The sequence below is a fragment of the Monodon monoceros genome, unplaced genomic scaffold (assembly GCF_005190385.1).
Source record: "Monodon monoceros isolate NGI ecotype Baffin Bay Population unplaced genomic scaffold, NGI_Narwhal_1 Super_Scaffold_19, whole genome shotgun sequence".
Taxonomy (NCBI): domain Eukaryota; kingdom Metazoa; phylum Chordata; class Mammalia; order Artiodactyla; family Monodontidae; genus Monodon; species Monodon monoceros.
The window spans coordinates 40153735-40175864 of NW_021703775.1; the positions used below are offsets into that span (position 1 = coordinate 40153735).

At 35.4% G+C, this 22130-nt stretch overlaps 1 protein-coding gene across 5 annotated transcripts in view; it reads right to left on the minus strand.

Moving 5' to 3' along the window:
* VRK2 (VRK serine/threonine kinase 2) overlaps positions 1-22130 on the minus strand; it is a 125222-nt gene that overhangs the window by 48981 nt on the left and 54111 nt on the right. For all 5 annotated transcript variants that reach the window (XM_029231589.1, XM_029231585.1, XM_029231588.1 and 2 more), the window contains 5 exons: positions 7355-7404; positions 6602-6671; positions 4910-4997; positions 3196-3301; positions 1901-1993 (listed from right to left, as the gene is read on the minus strand). In XM_029231589.1, coding sequence (XP_029087422.1) covers positions 1901-1993; positions 3196-3301; positions 4910-4997; positions 6602-6671; positions 7355-7404 — 407 coding nt within the window. The remainder of the gene's footprint in view (positions 1-1900; positions 1994-3195; positions 3302-4909; positions 4998-6601; positions 6672-7354; positions 7405-22130) is intronic.

The window sequence follows — 22130 nt, forward strand, 5'->3', positions numbered from 1 at the left end:
TGTGGTATATATATGCCATGGAGTATTATTCAGTCATAAAAAAGAAAGAAATATGCCACTTGCAACAACATGGGTGAACCTAGAGGGCATTATGCTAGAGGATATCATGCTGAGTGAAATAAACCAAGACACACTGAAAGACAAATATTGTATGATCTCAGTTATATGTGGCATATACAAAAGTGAAACTTATAAATCAGACTATAGAACAGTGGTACCAGGGGCTGGGGTGTGGAAGAAATGGGGAGATGCTGGTCAAAGGGTACAAACTTTTAGTTAGAAGATGAGTAAGTTCTGGGGATCTAATGTCCAACATGGTGACTATAGTTAATAATGCTGTAAACTTCAAATTTGCTAAGAGTAGGACTTAAGTGTTCTCACCACAAAACAGAACAGAAGGTAACTATGTGATCAATGTGTTAACTTGATTAATCACTTCACAATATATAGTATAATAAGTCATCACTTTGTATACCTTAAATAAATCATGTTGTACAACCTAAACACATGCAATTTTTGTCAACTAAACCTCAATAAAGCTGGGGAAGAAATCAAGATGAAAAAAATTGCTAATTAGAATCAAGTTAAATTTAAAATTCAGTTCTTCGGTCACACTAGTCTCATTATTTAAGACTATTTTTTAGAGCAGTTTCAAATTCAATTTTACTAAATGTAGAGCAATTTAGGTAAAACTGAGTGAAAGGTACAGTAAGTTCTCATACACCACTCTCCCCTCCTCCCAAATATAGCCTTGCACACAACCAACATCCCACACCACGGTATTACATCTGTTACAACGGATGAACCTACACCGATACGTCATTATCACCAAAAGTCTACAGTTTACGTTAGGGTTCACTTGTGGTGTTAAATATTCTATGGCTTTTTTTTTTTTCTCTTTTGTGGTATGTGGGCCTCTCACTGTTGCGGCCTCTCCCGTTGCGGAGCACAGGCTCCGGACGCGCAGGCTCAGCAGCCATGGGTCACGGGCCCAGCCGCTCCGCGGCATGTGGGATCTTCCCAAACTGGGGCACGATCCTGTGTCCCCTGCATCGGCAGGCGGACCCTCAACCACTGCACCACCAGGGAAGCCTGTGCTCATTTCTTTTTAATGTAGAGTACCATTGCATTGTCCAGATGAACCACAGTTTATTTAACTATTAAAGGACATCTTTATTCAAGTTTTGGCAACTATGAATAAATCTGCTATAAACATCTGTGTGTAGGTACTTCTGTGGATATAAGTTTTCCACTCCTTTGGGTAAATACCAAGGAATTTAACTACCAGATCATATGTTAGAGTATGTTCAGTTTTGTAAGAAACTGCCAAACTGTCTTCCACAGTGGCCATGGCACCAGCAATGAATGAGAGTTCCTGTTGCTCCACATCTTCACCAGCATTTGGTATTGTACCATCCACATTGCCAGTGCTTAACAGCCACGTGTGGCTAATGGCTCCCATACTGGACAGTAACATACAGGATATTTCCATCATCACAAAAGTTGTATCGGCAATGCTGCTCTGTTTAAAACTTAATTGTTTATACATGGAAGAAGAACTAAGGTGACAGCCTTTTTTTTTTTCCTCTGCATAAATCCATCCCTTCTCTCATTGCATTTTGATGGTTTTTGCTTATATTTGCTCAGAAGTTCAAATCCCTGCTCAGCCACTATATGTCCATTAATAAATTATTTAACCCCCGCCCCCAGTCCCAGCTTCTTCATCCTAATCATTTATCAGGTTAGTGCATTAAATTAGATAAGATAGGATAAATTACAACACTCATTATGTTAAGTCCTCATTTGCAAACTTTTGCCTGTTAGGAGTTTGTTTATTGAAGGTCTCAGTATGGTACTTTGAAGATCCTTACTGAAGGCAAAAGCTTAATACTGTATTTACCTGATGTGGATTTCTGTAACCCAAAAGTAGATTCGCTGCTTTTATGTCAGCATGAACATATTCATTTTCATGTATATATTCCAGTACATCCAACTGTGAAAAGAAATATATATGGTTATACTGATGTCTATTTAGAACTCCAGATCAACCTGAACATTGTGAATAGAGAATAACATGTATTTTTTTCACATTAACAATGACAAAATGATGTATTTCACAATTATGCATTTATCTATTCTAAAATTATCACATGTGCTGGTCGCTCATCCTGGGAAAAAGGTGAATAAAGGGATCCTCAAATATCAAGTGTTTTAAATGCACCTCTGATGGAGAGGAAGCCAAGACTCAACAATGCCTATGCTCCTGACAGCACGGTGCCCAAATCACACTGTGCAAAGAGGAAAATTATGATAAAATCAGAGACCTAAAGTGAAATAATCATGACGCCCACTCAACAATCCCTCGCCCAAGCAATAATTATAAATAAGTTTTTGGGGCTCCCAGAACAAAATCCCACGTCCAGGATTACAGAGAAAGGCATTCTCCCTCTGTAGAGTAACAGAAAACTCCTACACTTCATCTCTGAAACCCTTGAGACTTACATGTTACCTATGCCTAGTGCTCAATAAACATTTGTTGGCTGGCTAGAGGATGGATGGGAAAATTAATGAGTTCTGTTTGCCACATCCCAACCTGGCATGAGTAGTCGCATTCTATCTAAAGTGGAAAAAATAAAATGGAGCTTAGGCAAACCAAACACAAACAAGATAAGACGAATACGTGGTATAAACAAAATGTGTGCATGGGTGCTATTAAGATTTCATTGCTTCTTATTTGGCAAAGTATATATTATCCATTGCCACCCTAATTACTGCCACCATCCCAAACTCATAATAAAAACGTTATAGCACCCCCTTACCACCACATGTGTAGTATGGAAAATAATATATTTTGCCCTACTTTGCATTGTTATACATATAACTGACAAAAGAGAGGTTATTCTTATAGCAATGCAAGCTTGTTCTGATATGTAAAACAAAGCTGTGAGAAAAAAAAAAAATCAGACTGTAGAACCAAAGCCTAATTGAGTTTGTAGTGCCAAACACAGCACATTCTGTCACTTACAGAGCCCACTGTTACCAATTTCACCAAAATAATATCTATGCTCAATAACTGACATTTCTAGGGCAATAATCCTTCATTCTCTGATAATTCCACAAAGGGCAACAATTTGTATGTTGTAACAAGTAAATAATCTGAAAATGGAGCATGGGAAATAAGTCATTCTTTCTTACCATTCGGATACCTAGCTGCAGGACAGTTGACTTTTTAAAAGTACCATTCTGGTCTGAGATCTTCTGCAAATCTATTCCCAGTCTTTCCATTACCATAAATCTGTAACTATAAGAAGGAGAAGTCAAAAGGAGATGTTAAAATAGCAATGCTGAAACTGTCTATTTATGAATTTGAAACAATGGAAAAATACCCCCAACTTAACAATAAAGAATGATGCAATCTGAACCATTAGAGAATGAATGTACCTTATATTGCCGTTCTTTTGCAGAAACATACTAAGTATTTACTTTGCAGTTAGTTTTTGAGTAGAAGAGCATTCTGTGCTGAACCACTCACACTGTCTTAGAACAGGAAAAGAGAAGTCTTTCTAAATTAGTCTTGAACTTAATTCGTTTTGACTCCATCACCTTCTTGCCATATGGCCTTGAGCAATTATTTTTCCATACAGAAGATTTTATTTCTATTTGTTTCTTGACCTTATAAAATCATATTTACTTTCTCTATACATTTATAAACATGTGTTTTCCTAAATGTATGTCTTCTTTTTCTTTTCTGTTTGGGACCTCTCCCCGCCCCTTTTCTTCCCTTCATATCTGCCCCGATTCTATATCTATCTATGTATACACACACACAAATACATACAGGAATTTTTGTATTTTTTTGACAAAAATGCAATCTAATTATATGAACTTTTCTGCATCATACTTTTTTCAATAATATCTCATTGAAATCCTTCCAAATCAACTGGTAGAGCTTTAATTGATTCCTTTAATGGGGTGCATAGTATTACATGATATAGATGTACCATGGTTTACTCAGCCATTCACTCCCCTATAGGTAGCCCTTTACTTTGTTTCAAGATTACTGTTTGTTCATTTTTTAAAAAAAATTATAGCATTTAAAGACCATTTAGGCAAAGCACTGACCTCTGAGCCTATCTTCTCACCTAGGAAAAGAAATATTATCACCTATCTTAAAAGGCTACTGGAAGAACAAAATGGGTACCTAACAAATGATATTTTTAAAAAAATCACTACTATTAATTATTTGTATGTGATGACTAGCCATGTTTGGTGAGTTTAAAAACATTTCTACAAATTTTTGGTTGTGCCTCTCAATAGATGGAGCTTAATTAGATCTCTCTTGACTATGGGGTAGACTTAATGACTTGTTTCTAGCAAAGAGAATACAATAGAAATGATGGGCTATCACATCTACAATTAGGTTATAAAAGGACTGTGACTTTCGTTTTGGATGCATGCTCTTGTGTGTGCTCTTTCTCCTTCTCTCTCTCTTTCAATTACTGCAAGCCAGCTGCCATGCCTTTATGACACTCAGGCACTCTCTGGAGAGACCTACATGGTGAGGAAGTGAGGCCTGCCAACAATCACGTGAGAGAATTTAAAAGCTGATCCTCTTAGGCCTGCCAATAGCCACATGAGTGATTTTGAAAGCAGATCCTTCCCCAGTCGAGCCTTGAGAAGACTACAGCCCAAAAGACATCTGACTATATCCTCATGAGAAGTCCTGAGCAAGAACCATCTAGGGAAGCCATTTATACATAGATAACTGACCCACAGAAACTAAGATAATATTAGTTTGTCATTATAAGCCACCACATTTTAGGTCATTAGTTATATAGCAACAAATAACTAATAGACCACATGAGAAATAGTTACAGGACAATATTTGATTATAATAATTCCATTTTACCTTTTTCCCTTGAATTCAGCAATACCAGATCCATAAAACTGAGGAATTCCTAAATAATCAAGCTGTTTGAGTTCTATCCATTTTTTGACTGCAAAGACAAATTTCACAGGAAAAAAGGTATACTTTTTTAGAAAGGTATTTCTTACTTTTGCATAGATGCTTAAACTTATTTAGCTAACTTAAACAGAAATTAGACCTTCCTAAAAACATTTTTTAAAAATCAAATATATCTAGCTAATAGTTGCAAATTCTATTTATCATTATAATTAACATAAAAACATACACGGATTTCTAACATTTTAAAATTTTAAATCAGTTATAACCAAAACAAAAATAGTCATAGTCACTCTGCTCAATACTCTGTAATGACCTATATGGGAAAAGAATCTAAAAAAGAGTGGATATATATATAATATATATATGTACATATGATTCACTTTGCTGTATAGCAGAAACTAACACAACATTGTAAATCCACTATACTCCAAAAAAATTTTTTTTAATATAAAAAATAAAATATGCAATAAAAAACAGAAACAAAAATAGCATAGTCATAAAATGCATTGATATCATTTACACAAATGTTTCTATTCATTAAAAAAAATTAATTCCCTTACATGTTTGTTACATTTTTAAATATAAAATATGTTAACCACCAAAGGATCAGTAGAAAGACAGCTTTTTCTTCCATATTACTAAAAGTCTAAAGCCACAGTAGTCAAAATAAATAAATAAAAGTTGGGCAGAAAAATCATCTTACTCTGAAACTGTTGTACTGAAACTGTTTTGAATAAATTTTGTTTAAAAAAATCAAATCCACTTAATCAGGCAGCTTATTTAATTTTTCACTTCTCTACCATATATGCTTAATGTTTAAGACAGCTCTACTGATAAGCAATGAAGTCTAATGGATTCTGTTTGTCACTGTGACATAGTTTAAGCAGTTAGTAACGACTATAGTCTTAATGCTCAGAAGGTTTCGTTAAAGAAAACAAAGTTAATTATTGAGGTTAGACTCATCATTCTCTTTCCTAAACATAATGTAAAGGACCTTAATTATACTCATATCAATTTCCTTTAAGCTTTACTAGTCCATCTATATCATACAGTATTTATAACATGCTTTTTTTCTTCTTAGCTCTGCTCATATTTATTTCATATTCCAATCCTCTAACTGGTAGTTCTTACATCTGATATCCAGCTCCAATTAATTACTCAACATACAAATATTTAACATTTTTAACTTATTTTCTAAATCATCTTAATGTTTAATCATTTCCATACACTATGCCCGAATCTATTCTATGGTCATTCCTTTTCTTTATAATCTACTGCCCATTTTATTGTCTTTTCCTTATATCCTTTTTATCCAAATGGTTTTTTGTGAAAGAAACAATTTCATTTTACTATCTTTTATACCTAGAGACCCTTGGTAGCTTAGGTCAACAATCCAGCATTTTATGTAAAGTAAAAGAAATAACTTTTACTTGAAATATGTAACCAATTATGTATATAATATCAAGATTTGTATACCATCTGTCTTGTTTTTATATAACAGTTAACTGTATCATTTTACAATAAAAATTCCTAATTGAAAAGAATTTTCCATAAGGCCAGAAAAAGACAAAAATATTAACAGCCACTTTAGCAAACATATATATGGAAGTAGCTTACTTTGCTAATTTTACTTACTACAGTCTCTTTTGGCCACTCTTTGATAAAATTTAAGTTCTGAAAATAATGGGCCATTTTCTTGATATTCCTATAAAAGAAAAGAACAGTTAACTTTATTAGAAAAAAATTTTAAAGATGGAATTGGTATTTCAACTGTGAAAATGAGTATACATATGTAATATATAATAGTACTTGAATCACAAAAATCTCAGAAAAGCACTAAATAAACAAAGAACCTCATTTTTAACATTTTGTAATGCTATCTCTACACAGTCTTAGACATGAGAAAGTAGTCTTCTTATGGAAAGAACTTACTAAAAACAGTGAGAACTGTACACGTACACAGACACTCAATGTGTACTAACATGTATAACAGGGTGGATACACTGCAAACTACCCTGGTGGTTCATTCATACATGAATCTTTACTGAGTGTCTACAGTATTTTGTTCATAGTACTAGCCACAGGGGATACAAACAAAAATAAAACCTCATTCCTGCCTTTAAGGACTTTATCATCTAGAGCAGAGAGGAAAAGAAAGGCAGAAGATAGAGAGCTAGATAAGATACAAGGATGATAAATGTCAATGCAGAAGAACAAAATTCTCCAGTCTTCACATTTTAATAATGTGAAAATATATAATATTAGATGTATTGTTAATTAAAATTAAGAAAACTAAGGTGAGAAACATTTTTACAAAAATGAAATGAATAAAGCAGAAAATAAAAATGTCAAATATATGTGAAACACAAATTTAAGAGCAATACTTACCACTTTTATTACATGCCTTGCATCTTTATCTGGGTTATTTATGGGGAAAGCTGCAGAACAAAAGAGAATGAGGAAAACAATAGTTGTTCCCAATTACTGAATGCCTACTATATCCCAGACACTGGACTAAGAACCTCTTATGGTAGGTATCACCTCCATTTTATACAAGATGCTTCTAAGGTTTAACAAGTTGAATAATTTGTTCACTAAGTAGCAGCAGATTGGGGATTGAAACTCAAGTGTGACACGACAGCCCACACTCTTTACCACAAACCATACTCAAATATTCAAACACGGAAACCAACAGATTATATCAATCACATAGATCCAAATGTAGGGGAACCTATTTTCTGGATATATAGCATTAAACCCAATAAATGATATATACTATAATCCATTGATTGAATTTTGCTAAATTAAAATCTATGATAATTCAGAAGTGAACACTGATTCATTTTACGTAGAAAGTTCAAAACAACTTCTACTTGGCAAAATTCTAAAATAAATCAAGTTAGAAAGAGAATAAAGTCTTTAAAAAATCATCTCCTGAGCCTAGCAATCAACTATTCCTAAATTAAAGAGTAGGTATCTCATAACATAAGATCATTTCAATTTCAAGTTATCTTACTTCATTTTATTACTTACCATTTGCATTTTAGATACAGTAATCCAACTTAAGAAAATTCCACTGTTCAAATTCTTAAATCAATCAATCATTTCATCTGCATTATCTAAATTAAAAGATTACTTTGTATTCAAATCTTAATAAGAGAAGTTGACACGTATATTTATTCATATTGTGAAGGTCTAGAACGTTGTCATTCAACTATTTAACTCTTCATTCATTTATTCCTTTATTCATTCAACTAACCAATATTTATTTATCAAGAAGCTAGGAATAGGCAAGGCACTGTGTTAAGTGTTTGTCAGGATGATGTTTAAAGGAAACTGAAAGGATTCCCTCCATCCCCCCAGCAAAGTCGGCCACAACGTCCTGTCCACTGTCCACCACAAACCGTGGGGTGTTGCTCCAGGACCTTGATTCAGACATGTATGCTCCCCCACCCATTAAACACTAATGTCTCTGTCACTAACTCCGAGCTCTATCTTCAGTCTTGAAGCTGGGCAAGTAGAGGCCTTGTAGGCCAGTGGGGCACAGCTCAACAACCATCAAAGAAATAAAGATCTGTAACAGGCTACTTAATCTTCAGTGGAATATGCAGATAGAATCTCTCGGTTTGGCATACAGATACCTTTGAGAGCAGTTTGTACCAATTAGCATATTGGAAATGAAAGAAAACAGTGTGTTCCTCTCTTTGCTATTGTAGAAGACATATGAAGTCCCTTATAACCATAGTGTCATAACTGTGAAAGAGAAAAGCATCCCTTTGTGTTCCCCAAAACACATGCTATTCCTTTTGGGATAGACTAGCCAAGCTGAACCCAAAGCCTGCACAACCTGTTCCTCCCCCAGCTTTGAAAGAGCTGATGGAAGCTATCTGGCTGGTCTGAGGAGCCGATTTTGCAGGAATGTCCAGGTGCTTACAGGAAGGATAATCAACAGTGAGAGGTGGAAGCGCACCTTGGCTGCCCAAGGTGCCCACTGCCCCACCATGGGTAAAGCCCGGGTACAGAATGTCGCCATCCTTTACCCGATTTCATCGAACAAGCCTCTGACAGGTCTCCCATACTCTAGCTTTCTCCTGGCTTCAATCCGTCTTCTCCAGGATGACCCAGGAGGAACGGAGTCAAGATGATGGAGTAGAAGAACGTGGAGTTCACATCTCCTCACAAGTACACAAGTATGCATCAGAGCAATTCTCACAGAGCAACTATTGGGCGCTAGTGGGGGACCACTGACACCTAAGGGGATGGGAGGTGCCCCTGTATGACCAGGCCAGGGGTCTGACCTGAGCTCCTGTGATGGGAGCGCCAAGTTCAAGCTGCTGGACTAACAGAGAACTTCAGGCCCCAGAGAATATTAATCAGTGTGAGCTCTCCCAGAGTTCCTCATCTCGGTACCAAGACCTGGCACCACACAACTGCCTGCAAACTCCAGTGCTGGACATCTCAGGCCAAACAACCAGCAAGACAGGAACACAGCCATACTCATCAAAAAAAATGAGATGACAAAAAAAAATGTTACAGATGAAGGAGCAAGGTAAAAACCTATAAGACAAAATAAATGAAGAGGAAATAGGCAAGCTCCCTAAAAAAGAATTCAGAGTAATGATAGTAAAGATGATCCAAAATCTGGGAAATAGAATGGAGGCAAGGATCGAGAAAATACAAGAAATGTTTAACAAGGACCTAGAAGAACTAAAGAACAAACAAACAGAGATGAACAACGCAATAACTGAAATGAAAACTACACTAGAAGGAACCAATAGCAGAATAACTGAGGTAGAAGAACAGATAAGTGAGCTGGATGATAGAATGGTGGAAATATTTGCTAAGGAGCAGAATAAAGATAAAAGAATGAAAAGAAATGAGGACTCTTTAAGAGACCTTGCAGACAACATTAAACACACCAACATTCAAATTATAGGGGTCCCAGAAGAAGAAGAGAAAGAGAAAGGGTCTGAGAAACTATTTGAAGAGTCAAAAACTTCCCTAACATGCAAAAGGAAATAGCCACCCAAGTCCGGGAAGCACAGAGAGTCCCATACAGGATGAACCCAAGGAGAAACATGCCAAGATACCTATTAATCAAACTAACAAAAATTAAATTCAAAGAAAAAATATTAAAAGCAGCAAGGGAAAAGCAACAAAGAACATACAAGGGAATCCCCATAGGGTTATCAGCTGATTTATCAGCAGAAACTCTGGAGGCCAGGAGGGAGGGGCAGGATATATTTAAAGTGCTAAAAGGGAAACACCTACAACCAAGATTACTCTACCCAGCAAGGATCTCATTCAGGCTGATGGAGAAATCAAAAGCTTTACAGTTAAGCAAAAGCTAGGAGAATTCAGCACCACCAAACTAGCTTTATAGCAAATGCTAAAGGAACTTCTCTAGGCAGGAAACACAAGAGAAGAAAAAGACCTACAAAAACAAACGCAAAACAATTAAGAAAATGGTAACAGGAACATACATATCAATAACTACCTTAAATGTAAATGGATTAAATGCTCCAACCAAAAGACACAGGCTGGCTGAATGGATACAAAAACAAGACCCATATATATGCTGTCTGCAAGAGACCCACTTCAGACCTAGGGACACATACAGACTGAAAGTGAAGGGATGGAAAAAGATATTCCATGCAAAAAGAAATCAAAAGAAAGCTGGAGTAGCAATACTCATATCAGATAAATTAGACTTTAAAATAAAGACTGTTACAAGAGACAAGGAAGGACACCACACAATGATCCAGGGATCAATCCAAGAAGAAGCTATAATAATTGTAAATATTTATGCACCCAACATAGGAGCACCTCAATACATAGGAAAATCCTAACAGCCATAAAAGGGGAAATCGACAGTAACACAATAATAGTGGGGAACGTTAACACCCCATTTACACCAATGGACAGATCATCGAGACAGAAAACTAATAAGGAAACACAGCTTTAATTGACACAATACATCAGATAGACATAATTGATATTTATAGGACATTCCACCCGAAGCAGCAGAATACACTTTCTTCTCAAGCACACATGGAACACTCTCCAGGACAGATCACTTCTTGGGTCACAAATCAAGCCTCAGTAAATTTAAGAAAATTTAAATCATATCGAGCATCTCTTCCAACCACAATGCTACAACGCTATGAGATTAGAAATCAATTACAGGAAAAAAAAACTGGAAAAAACACAACCACATGGAGGCTAGACAATACACTGCTAAATAACCAAAAGATCACTGAAGACATTGAAGAGGAAATCAAAAAATACATGGAAACAAAGGGCAATGAAAACACGACAACCCAAAACCTATGGGATGCAGCAAAAGCAGTTCTAAGAGGGAAGTTTATAACAACACATTCCTACCTCAAGAAACAAGAAAAATCTCAAATAAACAACCTAACCTTATACCTAAGCAACTAGACAAAGAAGAACAAACAAAACCCAAAGTTAGTAGAGGAAAGAAATCATAAAGATCAGAGCAGAAATAAATGAAATAGAAATGAAGAAAACAATAGCATAAATCAACGAAAATAAAAGCTGATTCTTTGAGAAGATAAACAAAATTGGTAAACCTTTAGCGAGACTCATCAAGAAAAAAAGGGAGAGGACTCAAATCAATGAAGTTAGAAATGAAAAAGGAGAAATTACAACTGACACTGCAGAAATACAAAGCATCCTAAGAGACTACTACAAGCAACTCTATGCCAATAAAATGGACAACCTGGAAGAAATGAACAAATTCTTAGAAAGATACAAACTTATAAGACTGAACCAGGAAGAAATAGAAAATATAAACAGACCAATCACAAGTAATGAAATTGAAAGTGCAATAAAAAATCTTCCAACAAACAAAAGTCCAGGACCAGATGGCTTCACAGGTGAATTCTATCAAACATTTAGAGAAGAGCTAACACCCATCCTTCTCAAACTCTTCCAAAAAACTGCAAAGGAACACTCCCATGCTCATTCTACGAGGCCACCATCACCCTGATACCAAAACCAGACAAACATATCACAAAAAAATAAAATTACAGACCAATATCACTGATGAACATGGACACAAAAGTCCTCAACAAAATACTAGCAAACAGAATCCAACAACACATTAAAAGGATCACACACCATGATCAAGTGGGATTTATCCCAGAGAGGCAAGGGTTCTTCAATATGCACAAATTAATCAACGTGATACACCATATTAACGAATTAAAGAAAACTATATGATCATCTCAATAGATGCAGAAAAAGCTTTCAACAAAATTCAACACCCATTTATGATAAAAACTCTCCAGAAAGTGGGCATAGAGGGAACCTACCTCAACGTAATAAAGGCCATATACAACAAATCCACAGCAAACATCATTCTCAATGAAAAACTGAAAGCATTTCCTCTATGATCAGGAACAAGACAAGGATGTCCACTCTCGCCACTATTATTCAACATAGTTTTGGAAGTCCTAGCCACGGCAATCAGAGAAGAAAAAGAAATAAAAGGAATACAAATTGGAAAAGAAGAAGTAAAACTGTCACTGTTTGCAGATGACATGATACTATACATAGAAAATCCTAAAGATGCCACCAGAAAACTACTAAAGCTAATCAATTAATTTGGTGGTAAAGTTGCAGAATACAAAATTAATACACAAAAATCTCTTGCATTCCTTCCTGTACACTAACAATGGAAGATCAAAAAGAGAAATTAAGGAAACACTCCCATTTACCACAGCAACAAAAAGAATAAAATACCTATGAATAAACCTACATAAGGTGGTAAAAGACCTGTACTCAGAAAACTATAAGACACTGATGAAAGAAATCAAAGATGACATAAACAAATGGAGAGATATACCATGTTCTTGGATTGGAAGAATCAATATTGTGAAAATGACTATACTACCCAAGGCAATCTACAGATTCAATGCAATCCCTATCAAATTACCAATGGCATTTTTCACAGAATTAAAACAAAAAAATTGTACAAGTTGTATGGAAACACAGAAGACCCCAAATATCCAAAGCAATCTTGAGATAGAAAAACGGAGCTGGAGGAATCAGACTCCCTGACTTCAGACTATACTACAAAGCTACAGTAATCGACAGTATGGTACTGGCACAAAGAAAGAAATACAGATCAATGGAACAGAATAGGAAGCCTGAAGATAAACCCATGCACCTATGTTCAACTAATCTACAACAAAGGAGACAAGGATATACAATGGAGAAAAGAGAGTCTCTTCAATAAGTGATGCTGGGAAAACTGGACAGCTACCTGTAAAAGAATGAAATCAACACAATACGCAAAAATAAACTCAAAATGGATTAGAGACCTAAATGAAAGAATGGACACTATAAAACTCTTAGAGTTAAACATAAGAAGAACACTCTATGACAAATTACAACAAGATCTTTTTTGACCCACCTCCTAGAGCAATGAAAATAAAAACAAAAATAAACAAATGGGACCTAATGAAACTTAAAAGCTTTTGCACAGCAAAGGAAACCATAAACAAGATGAAAAGACAACCCTCACAGTGGGAGAAAATATTTGCAAATGAAGCAACTGAGAAGGGATTAATCTCCAAAATATACAAACAGCCCATGCAGTTCAATATCAAAAAAACAAAAAACCCAATCAAAAAATGGGTGAAAGACCTAAATAGACATTTCTCCAAAGAAAACATACAGATGGCCAACAAACACATGAAAAGATGCTCAAATACACTAAGTATTAGAGAAATACAAATCAAAACTACAATGAGGTATCACCTCACAACGGTAAGAATGGCCATCATCAAAAAATCTACAAACAATAAATGCTGGAAAGGGTCTGGAGAAAAGGCAACTACCTTGCACTGTTGGTGGGAATGTAAATTGACACAGCCACTATGGAGAACAGTATGGAGGTTCCTTAAAAAACTAAAGACAGAACTACGAGATGACCCAGCAATCCCACGACTGGGCATATACCCAGAGAAAACAATAATTCAAAAAGACACATGCACTCCAATGTTCACTGTAGCACTATTTACAACAGCCAGGACATGGAAGCATCCTAAGTGCCCATCGACAGATGAATGGATAGAGAAGATATAAACAGTGGACTATCAGCCATAAAAAGGAACAAAACTGGGCCATTTGTAGAGACATGGATGGACCTAGAGACTGTCATACAGAGTGAAGTAAGTCAGAAAGAGAAAAACAAATATATATTAATGCATATGTGTGGAATCTAGAAAAATGGTACAGATGAACCTATTTGCAAAGCAGAAATAGAGATACAGAGCAAGAGAATAAATGTATGGTCACCAAGGGGGAAAGGGGGAGGTGGGATGAACTGGAAGATTGTAATTGACATATATACACTACTAGGTATAAAACAGATAACTAATGAGAACCTGCTATATAGCACAGGGAATTCTACTCAGTGCTCTGTGGTGACCAAAATGGGAAGGAAATCCAAAAAAGAGGGGATATATGTACACATATAGCTGATTCACTTCACTGTACAGCAGAAACTAACACAACATTGTAAGGCAACTATACTCCAATAAAAAAATTTTTTTTTAGAAAAAGGAAAGTGAAGGGAAAAAAGGTCAAACTAGTATTGAAAACTGTCAGTTAGATTATGATCAAATTCTTCAGGTATATTTTCAGTATATATACCAAAATGCTATGTCCTCTCATTACTACTCCTAACATTTTTCCTTTGTTCCTAACTCTATCAACTTGTCTTTTCTCTATTAATTCACTTAATGGATGTAAAAAGTATGTTATAAATTTACTAAACTATATAAATTCTACTTCACAGCTAAGCAAACTCATGTACAATTTTCTTAAGCAATCTCCAAAAACTTTGATGTTAGCAATGCTATTAGTCAAAGAAAGTATTGATACTTCAATTTTGGTTGATATTAAGATATAAACTGTGAACCCAGACCTCTTTACAGTAAAAAAGAAACTAAATTATTTACATTAATTTTTTCTTTTCCTCTTTATTCATATAGTCATTTCATTTTCACCTATGCAGCAGTCCCAAGGGAACCGCAGGGGGAGTAGATTATCCATACCTAGGAAGGAAAAAACTAAAGAAAGTATAAAAAGAAGAAGGGGTCCAGTCCTAGTATAGAAGAAAGGATGAGAAAAGCCTGTCCTTCCACCCCATAGCAAACTATTTTTACCATTATGGTACCCAAGGCTGGAGAGAAATAGTCCTGCCCTAACCCTGGTCTACTCAGTACAATATTGACCCTAGGCAATGGTCTTTGCTTCCTGACATAGAAGGCAGTAGAAACTCCCTGCTTCTTTTCTCAAAGCAAGTATCCAAAACAGCAAATACATCTTTAAACCCGACAAAATGTAAGAAACAGAAAAGCACAAAAGGAAAATGAGGGTTTCAATTAGATAACTTATTATGTTGCAAATGGGGAAAAAAGATATCCAACCAGTCCAATGTTCTACTCCTTGCTGATTTCAATCAGTGTATCTTTACCACTTTATAGTCTGAATCTTCCTTTCATATGATTTCACATGAATGTGTTGACAGATACTTGAAACATCCCCACACTTGTCATTTGATAGCTACACAATATTCTCTATAAACTTCCAAGTCAGATTATATTAGAGGGCGTAAATCCAAAATCAATTGACCAGAAAGCTCTTGGAGATGGATGTTGAACAAATAAATTGTCCTGGTGACCATGGAGGTCTCTTTACAGCAATCGGTCAGTTAATTAATTAAATAAATATTTATTTCCTACTATAAATAAATAGAATCCTTCACATTCTAGGTAGTGAAATTAAATAATGACAGAAAACAGACAAAGACAAGGTATCTGCTTTCATAGTCTAGTGGAGAATTCAGACATTCATCAAATACTCATATGGGATGTAAAACTGTAATTATCACAAGTGTTAAAAGGAGAGGTGGACAGTATGATGAGAATGTACAATTTAATTATACAAAAGGGAATGCTTGTGCAAAAATAGCTGAAGAGGTGATGAAGGGCCAGATGCAAATCTATCTAAGAATTTCTCTCCATGAAAGATTTTAAAAGTTTGAGGTAGGGCTTCCCTGGTGGCCCAGTGGTTGGGAGTCCACCTGCGGACGCAGGGGGACGTGGGTTCGTGACCCGGTCCGGGAGGATCCCACGTGCCACGGAGCGGCTGGGTCCGTGAGCCATGGCTGCTGAGCCTGCGCGTCCAGAGCCTGTGCTCTGCAGCAGGAGAGGTCATGGCGGTGAGAGGCCCGCGTACCTCAAAAAAAAAAAGAATAAATAAATAAAAGTTTGAGGTATAGTTGAGGAACAGGAAACACATGAGATTTACATCTTGAACAGATCACTACACTACAATGTGGAGAAAAGACTGAAAGGGAACCAGAGTAGATATAGATAGATTAGTAAGGATTTAATACTGATAGATTAGAGAAGAGAGAACTATAGATTGGATTAGAGTATCAATGGCAGATTAAAAGAATGAGCAGATTCCAGAAATTTCAGAAAGTGGAGCTGATAGGACTTGACCATGGAGGGAAAGGGATCTAGTCTGATAGGTTACAGCTGACTGATCTATTAGAAGTTGAGAAGAAAGATCAATCATAGACAGTGATAATGTTGAAAGTATAGTAGTCTCACATCCTCATTTAAATTTCTGATGAGAAGTCTGATGACCTGATAAGGAATGCATTGTACATTTATATGATATTTGCCTCTCTAGCATCTCTTTTCTATTCATTGGTAACCTCATCTGGTTGTTCCTTTGAGGAACCAAACCTCCCACTATCCATGTAGACCTAGTAGGGGTGCCTATCACAGTGTATCCTCCCTTACATTCCAGAGTTGAGCACATGACCAAGCGTAGCACTTTGGAATGTACAAGCCCACAGGCCACCATAACCAGTTCAGAAAAAGCAAAGTGCCCCAACTAGGTATAAAAGTCTCCCCTAGCATTTGACATTAAAATGCTGCATAACACAAGATAGACCATAAGCTTTAAGGACACCAAAATCCTAGAAATAGCAGTGATCACTTTCCTTCGGTAAATGGAACATAAAGCCTGATAATAAAATCCAGAACTGAGGAAAGTAGGGTTAAGGCAGGGAGAGAGAAAGAGTCCTAGTGACATTGCATAAGCCCTAGAGCTACCCATACCTAAAGCCAGAAAAGCCCTGTACTTCTCACTTACAAGAGTCAATAAATCCCCCTTTTGCTTAAATTCATTTCAATTTCTGACACTGGCAACCAAAGACTTACACAGACTGCAACAACTGTGTTCCATATGTAAGATTATTTTAAAGGTATCGTGTCATAGTTTAATGAGCAGTATTAGGTATTACATATAAAGCAGGTCTTACATAAACACAAAAAAATTCAAGAGGAGGATAATTATGAATTTTTAAGCATGTAATGTATACTTAACATACATATACAAAATAATGATGTATGCTATAATCAATAACATCTTTGATTTGAAAAAAGATGCAAGTAATCATAATAAATTTGAATAGACTAAGCTCACCCTCTAAGGACAGAAACTGTAAGGTTGTTAAAAATAAATAAATAAATGTATACTAAAACCTAGTGGTGCAGAGAAACAAAATAAAAAGATAAAAAATAAACTAATTAGCCAAAATTAGCTGAAAGAAAGCTGGAATATATATTTTCAAAAGTATGTAAGTCTCAGGACAGAAGAATTATTAGACATAGAGTTAGTCCACCCTAATCATAAAAGGAATGATTCAACAGAAAGACAAAAATTATGAACTTGAAAGCATCTGATAATGTGCCTTCATAATATATGTCCAAAACAAGCAGAATTCCAAGAAAAAAAACTGACAGAGTGAAAAAGATCATGGAAGATTTTAATACAATTCCATAATATATAAGCAAAAACAAATTAAAACAATAGAATTAACAGCGCTTATCTAAAGGCCACATAAAAAACAACAGAAGAATATATTTTCTTTTTAGCCCAACATAAAACATTGTTTTAACTGCCCATATTTTTACCGAGAAAGCAGGTTTCATCAAGTATCAAAGAACAAGGATTATTAAGGCTACATTCTGTGACCATAATCCCTGGTCCCTAGGCCAAAGAAGAAATCACAATGAAAATTAGAAAATACACAGGACTATATAATATTGAAAATATTATATTGAATCTAGTTAGGATGTAGTTAAAGTGCAAATTTACTGCTTGTTTTTCTCTGATAGAATGTAAGCCTCACAAAGACAGAATAGTTTGTTTTATTTAGATGTATCCCAAGCACCTATTATAAGGCCTAGTGGGCATTCTTTAAAATTTTGATGAATAATTTAATGAATGAAAGTAGCAACTAGAAAGAAATTTATATCATTAAAATTTTCATTTTAAGAAAACTGAGGAGTACCCAAAGTGGTGACAGTAGGCTCCTGCACTTCCCTCCACCGAATATACAGCCACAAACCCAGCAACACCCTCTGAAAGAGATTCAGAAACTAGCTAAACAAGGGAGTCCTTAAGCTGAAACAAAAGGATGCCAATTATTAAAATGAAAATATATAAAAGTATAAAACTATGTGGCAAATACAGTTAAATTCAGAATATGCTAATATTATAGTGGGTAAACCATTTACAACTCTAGTATAAAGGTTAAAAAACAAAAGTATTAGAAAAAACTATATTATAATTTGTTAATGAATACATGGGACAAAAACATGTAAATTTTGACAACAAAAACATAAAATGTGTGGAGGGGGAGCATAAAAATGTAGAGTTTTTTGTTACTCAAAGTTAAGTTATCAGCTTAAAACAGCCTGCTACAAGCATAAGATGCTTCATGTAAGCTTTACGGTAATTCCCAAAACAAAAACTTTAGATAAACAAGTGATAAAGAAATCAATGCACATCATTATGAAAAAATCATCAAATTATAAAGGAGGAGAGCAAGAGAAAAAGAAAGGAACAAAGGAACTACAAATCAACCAGAAAACAATTACCAAAATGGCAACAGTATGTTCACACCTATCAACAATTACTTTAAATGTAAATAAACTAAATTTGCCAAAAGACAGGGTGGTTAAGTGGATAAAAAGAATAAGACCCAACTATATGACATCTAAAAGAGGTTGGTTTCTGCTTCAAAGACACACAAGATTGAAAGTGAAGGGATGGAAAAAGATGTCCTATGTAAATGGAAACCAAAAGAAAGTAGGGGAAGCTACACTTATCTCAGACAAAATATACTTTAAACCAAAAACTGTAACAGGAGACATGACCCAGCAATCCCACTACTGGGCATATATCCAGTGAAAACCATAATTCAAAAAGACACATGCACCCCAATGTTCACTGCAGCACTATTTACAATAGACAGGACATGGAAGCAACCTAAGTGTCCATCGACAGATGAATGAATAAAGAAGATGTGGCACATATATACAATGGAATATTACTCAGCCATAAAAAGGAACGAAACTGAGTTATTTGTAATGAGGTGGATGGACCTAGAGATTATCACACAGAGTGAAGTAAGTCAGAAAGAGAAAAATATCGTGTATTAATGCATATATTTGGAATCTAGAAAAACGGTATAGATGATCTTATTTGCAAAGCAGAAATAGGGACACAGACATATGGAGAACAAATGTATGGATACCAAGGGCGAAAGGGAGGGTGTGGAAGGAACTGGGAGACTGGGATTGACATATATACACTATTGATACTATGTGTAAAATAGATAACTAATGAGAACCTACTGTATAGCACAGGGAACTCTACTCAATGCTCTGTGGTGACCTAAATGTGAAGGAAATCTAAAAAAGAGGGGATATATGTATACGTATAGCTGATTCATTTTGCTGTTCAGCAGAAACTAATGCAACATTGTAAAGCAACTCTACTCCAATAAAAATTAATTTTAAAAGATAAATAAAAGACAATGAGGATCCTTATATAATGATAAAGGGATCCGTTCATCAAGAGGATATGACAATTGTAAATATCTATGTACCCAAGATAGGTGCACCTAAATATATAAAACGAATATTAATAGATCTGAAGGGGGAAATAGTCTGCAATAGAATAATAGTACAGGGCTTCAATACACTGCTTTCAACAATGGACAGATCATCCAGATTAGAAAATCAGTGAGGAAATAAAGGATGTAAACTACATGTTACATAAGAGGGACCTAATAGATATATACAGAACAGTCCATCAAAAGCAGCAGAATACATTCTTCTCAAGCACACATGGAATGTTTTTTAGGATAGATCATGCTAGGTGACAAAACAAAGTCCTAACAAATTTAAGAAACTGAAATCATATCAAGTATCTTTTCTGACCACAATGGTACAAAACTAGATATCGATTACAAGAGAAAACCTGGAAAATGCATAAGTATGTGGAGATTGAACAATACACTCCTGAACAACCAATGGCTCAAAGAAGAAATTTTTTTTTTTTTTTTTTTGCGGTACGCGGGCCTCTCTCTGCTGTGGCCTCTCCTGTTGCAGAGCACAGGCTCTGGACACACAGGCTCAGCAGCCATGGCTCACGGGCCCAGCCGCTCCGCAGCATGTGGGATCTTCCCGGACTGGGGCACGAACCCATGTCCCCTGCACTGACAGGTGGACTCTCAACCACTGCGCCACCAGGGAAGCCCTCAAAGAAGAAATTTTTTAAAATCAAGAAATAACTTGAGACAAATGAAAATGGAAACACAACATATCACTACTTATGGGTTACAGCAAAAACAGTTTTAAGAAGGAATTTTATAACAATAAACACCTACACTAAGAAAAAAGAAAAATTCAACATATATTCTAACTTTACATATCAAGGAACTAGAAAAAGAAAAAAGGAAGCTCAAAATTAGAAAAAGGAAATAAAGATCAGAATGGAAATAGAGACTAGAAAGACAATTGAAAAGATCAAGTCAGACAAAGACACTACTAGAAAAGAAAATTACAGACCAATATCCCTGATGAAGATACATGCAAAAATACTCAACAAATAATTAGCAAACTGAATTCAACAGTACATTAAAGGATCAAATACCACAATCAAGTGGGATTTATTTTGGGATGCAAAGATGGTTCAACATATGCAAATCAATTAACGTGATAAACTACATTAACAAAATGAAGGATAAAAATCATATGATCATATCAATAGATGCGGAAAAAGCATTTGACAAAATTCAAAATGCTGTCATGATCAAAAAACTCTCAAAAACTGGGTATAGAAGGAACATACCTCAACATAATAAAGGCTAATTATGTGAAGCCCACATCCAACATCACACCCAAAAGTGAAAAGCTGAAAGCTTTTCCTTTAAGATCAGGAACAAGATAAGGATGCCCACTCTCGCCACTTTTATTCAACATAGTACTGGAAGTCCTAGCCAGAGAAATCAGGCAATAAAAAGAAATAAAAGGCATCCAAATTGGGAAGAAAGAATGTAAAATTATCTCTGTTTGTAGATGACATTCTATAGAGAAAATCCTTAAGACTCCAGGATACAAAATCAATATACAAGAATCAACTGTGTTTCCATACACTAATGATGAGGTATCAGAAAGAAAAATTCAGAAAACAATCCCACTTATAGTACCATCAAAAAGAACCCATTACTTAGGAATAAATTTAACCAAGGATGAGAAAGATCTGTACACCAGAGACCTGAAAACATTGATGAAAGAAATGCAGAGGACACAATAAATGGGAAGATATTATGTGCTCATGGATCAGAAGAATCAATAGTGTTAAAACATTCAGACTACCCAGGGCAATCTACAATTCAGTGTAATACCTACCAAAATTCCAGTGGCATTTTTCACAGAAATTTCTTAAAAATCCTAAAATTTGTATGCAACCACAAAAGACCCTGAATAGGCAAAGTATACTGAGCAAGAAGAACAAAGCTGGAGGCATCACATTCTCTGATTTCAAACTGTATTACAAAGCTATAATAATCAAAACAGTATGGTACTGGCATAAAAACAGAAGTGTAAATCAATGGTACAGAATAGAGAGTCCATAAATAATTCATGGTCAATTAATTTTTGACAAAGGAGTCAAGAATATACAATGTAGAAAGGACAGGCTCTTCAATAAATGGTGCTGGGAACACTAGACAGCCACATGCAAAAGAATTAAACTG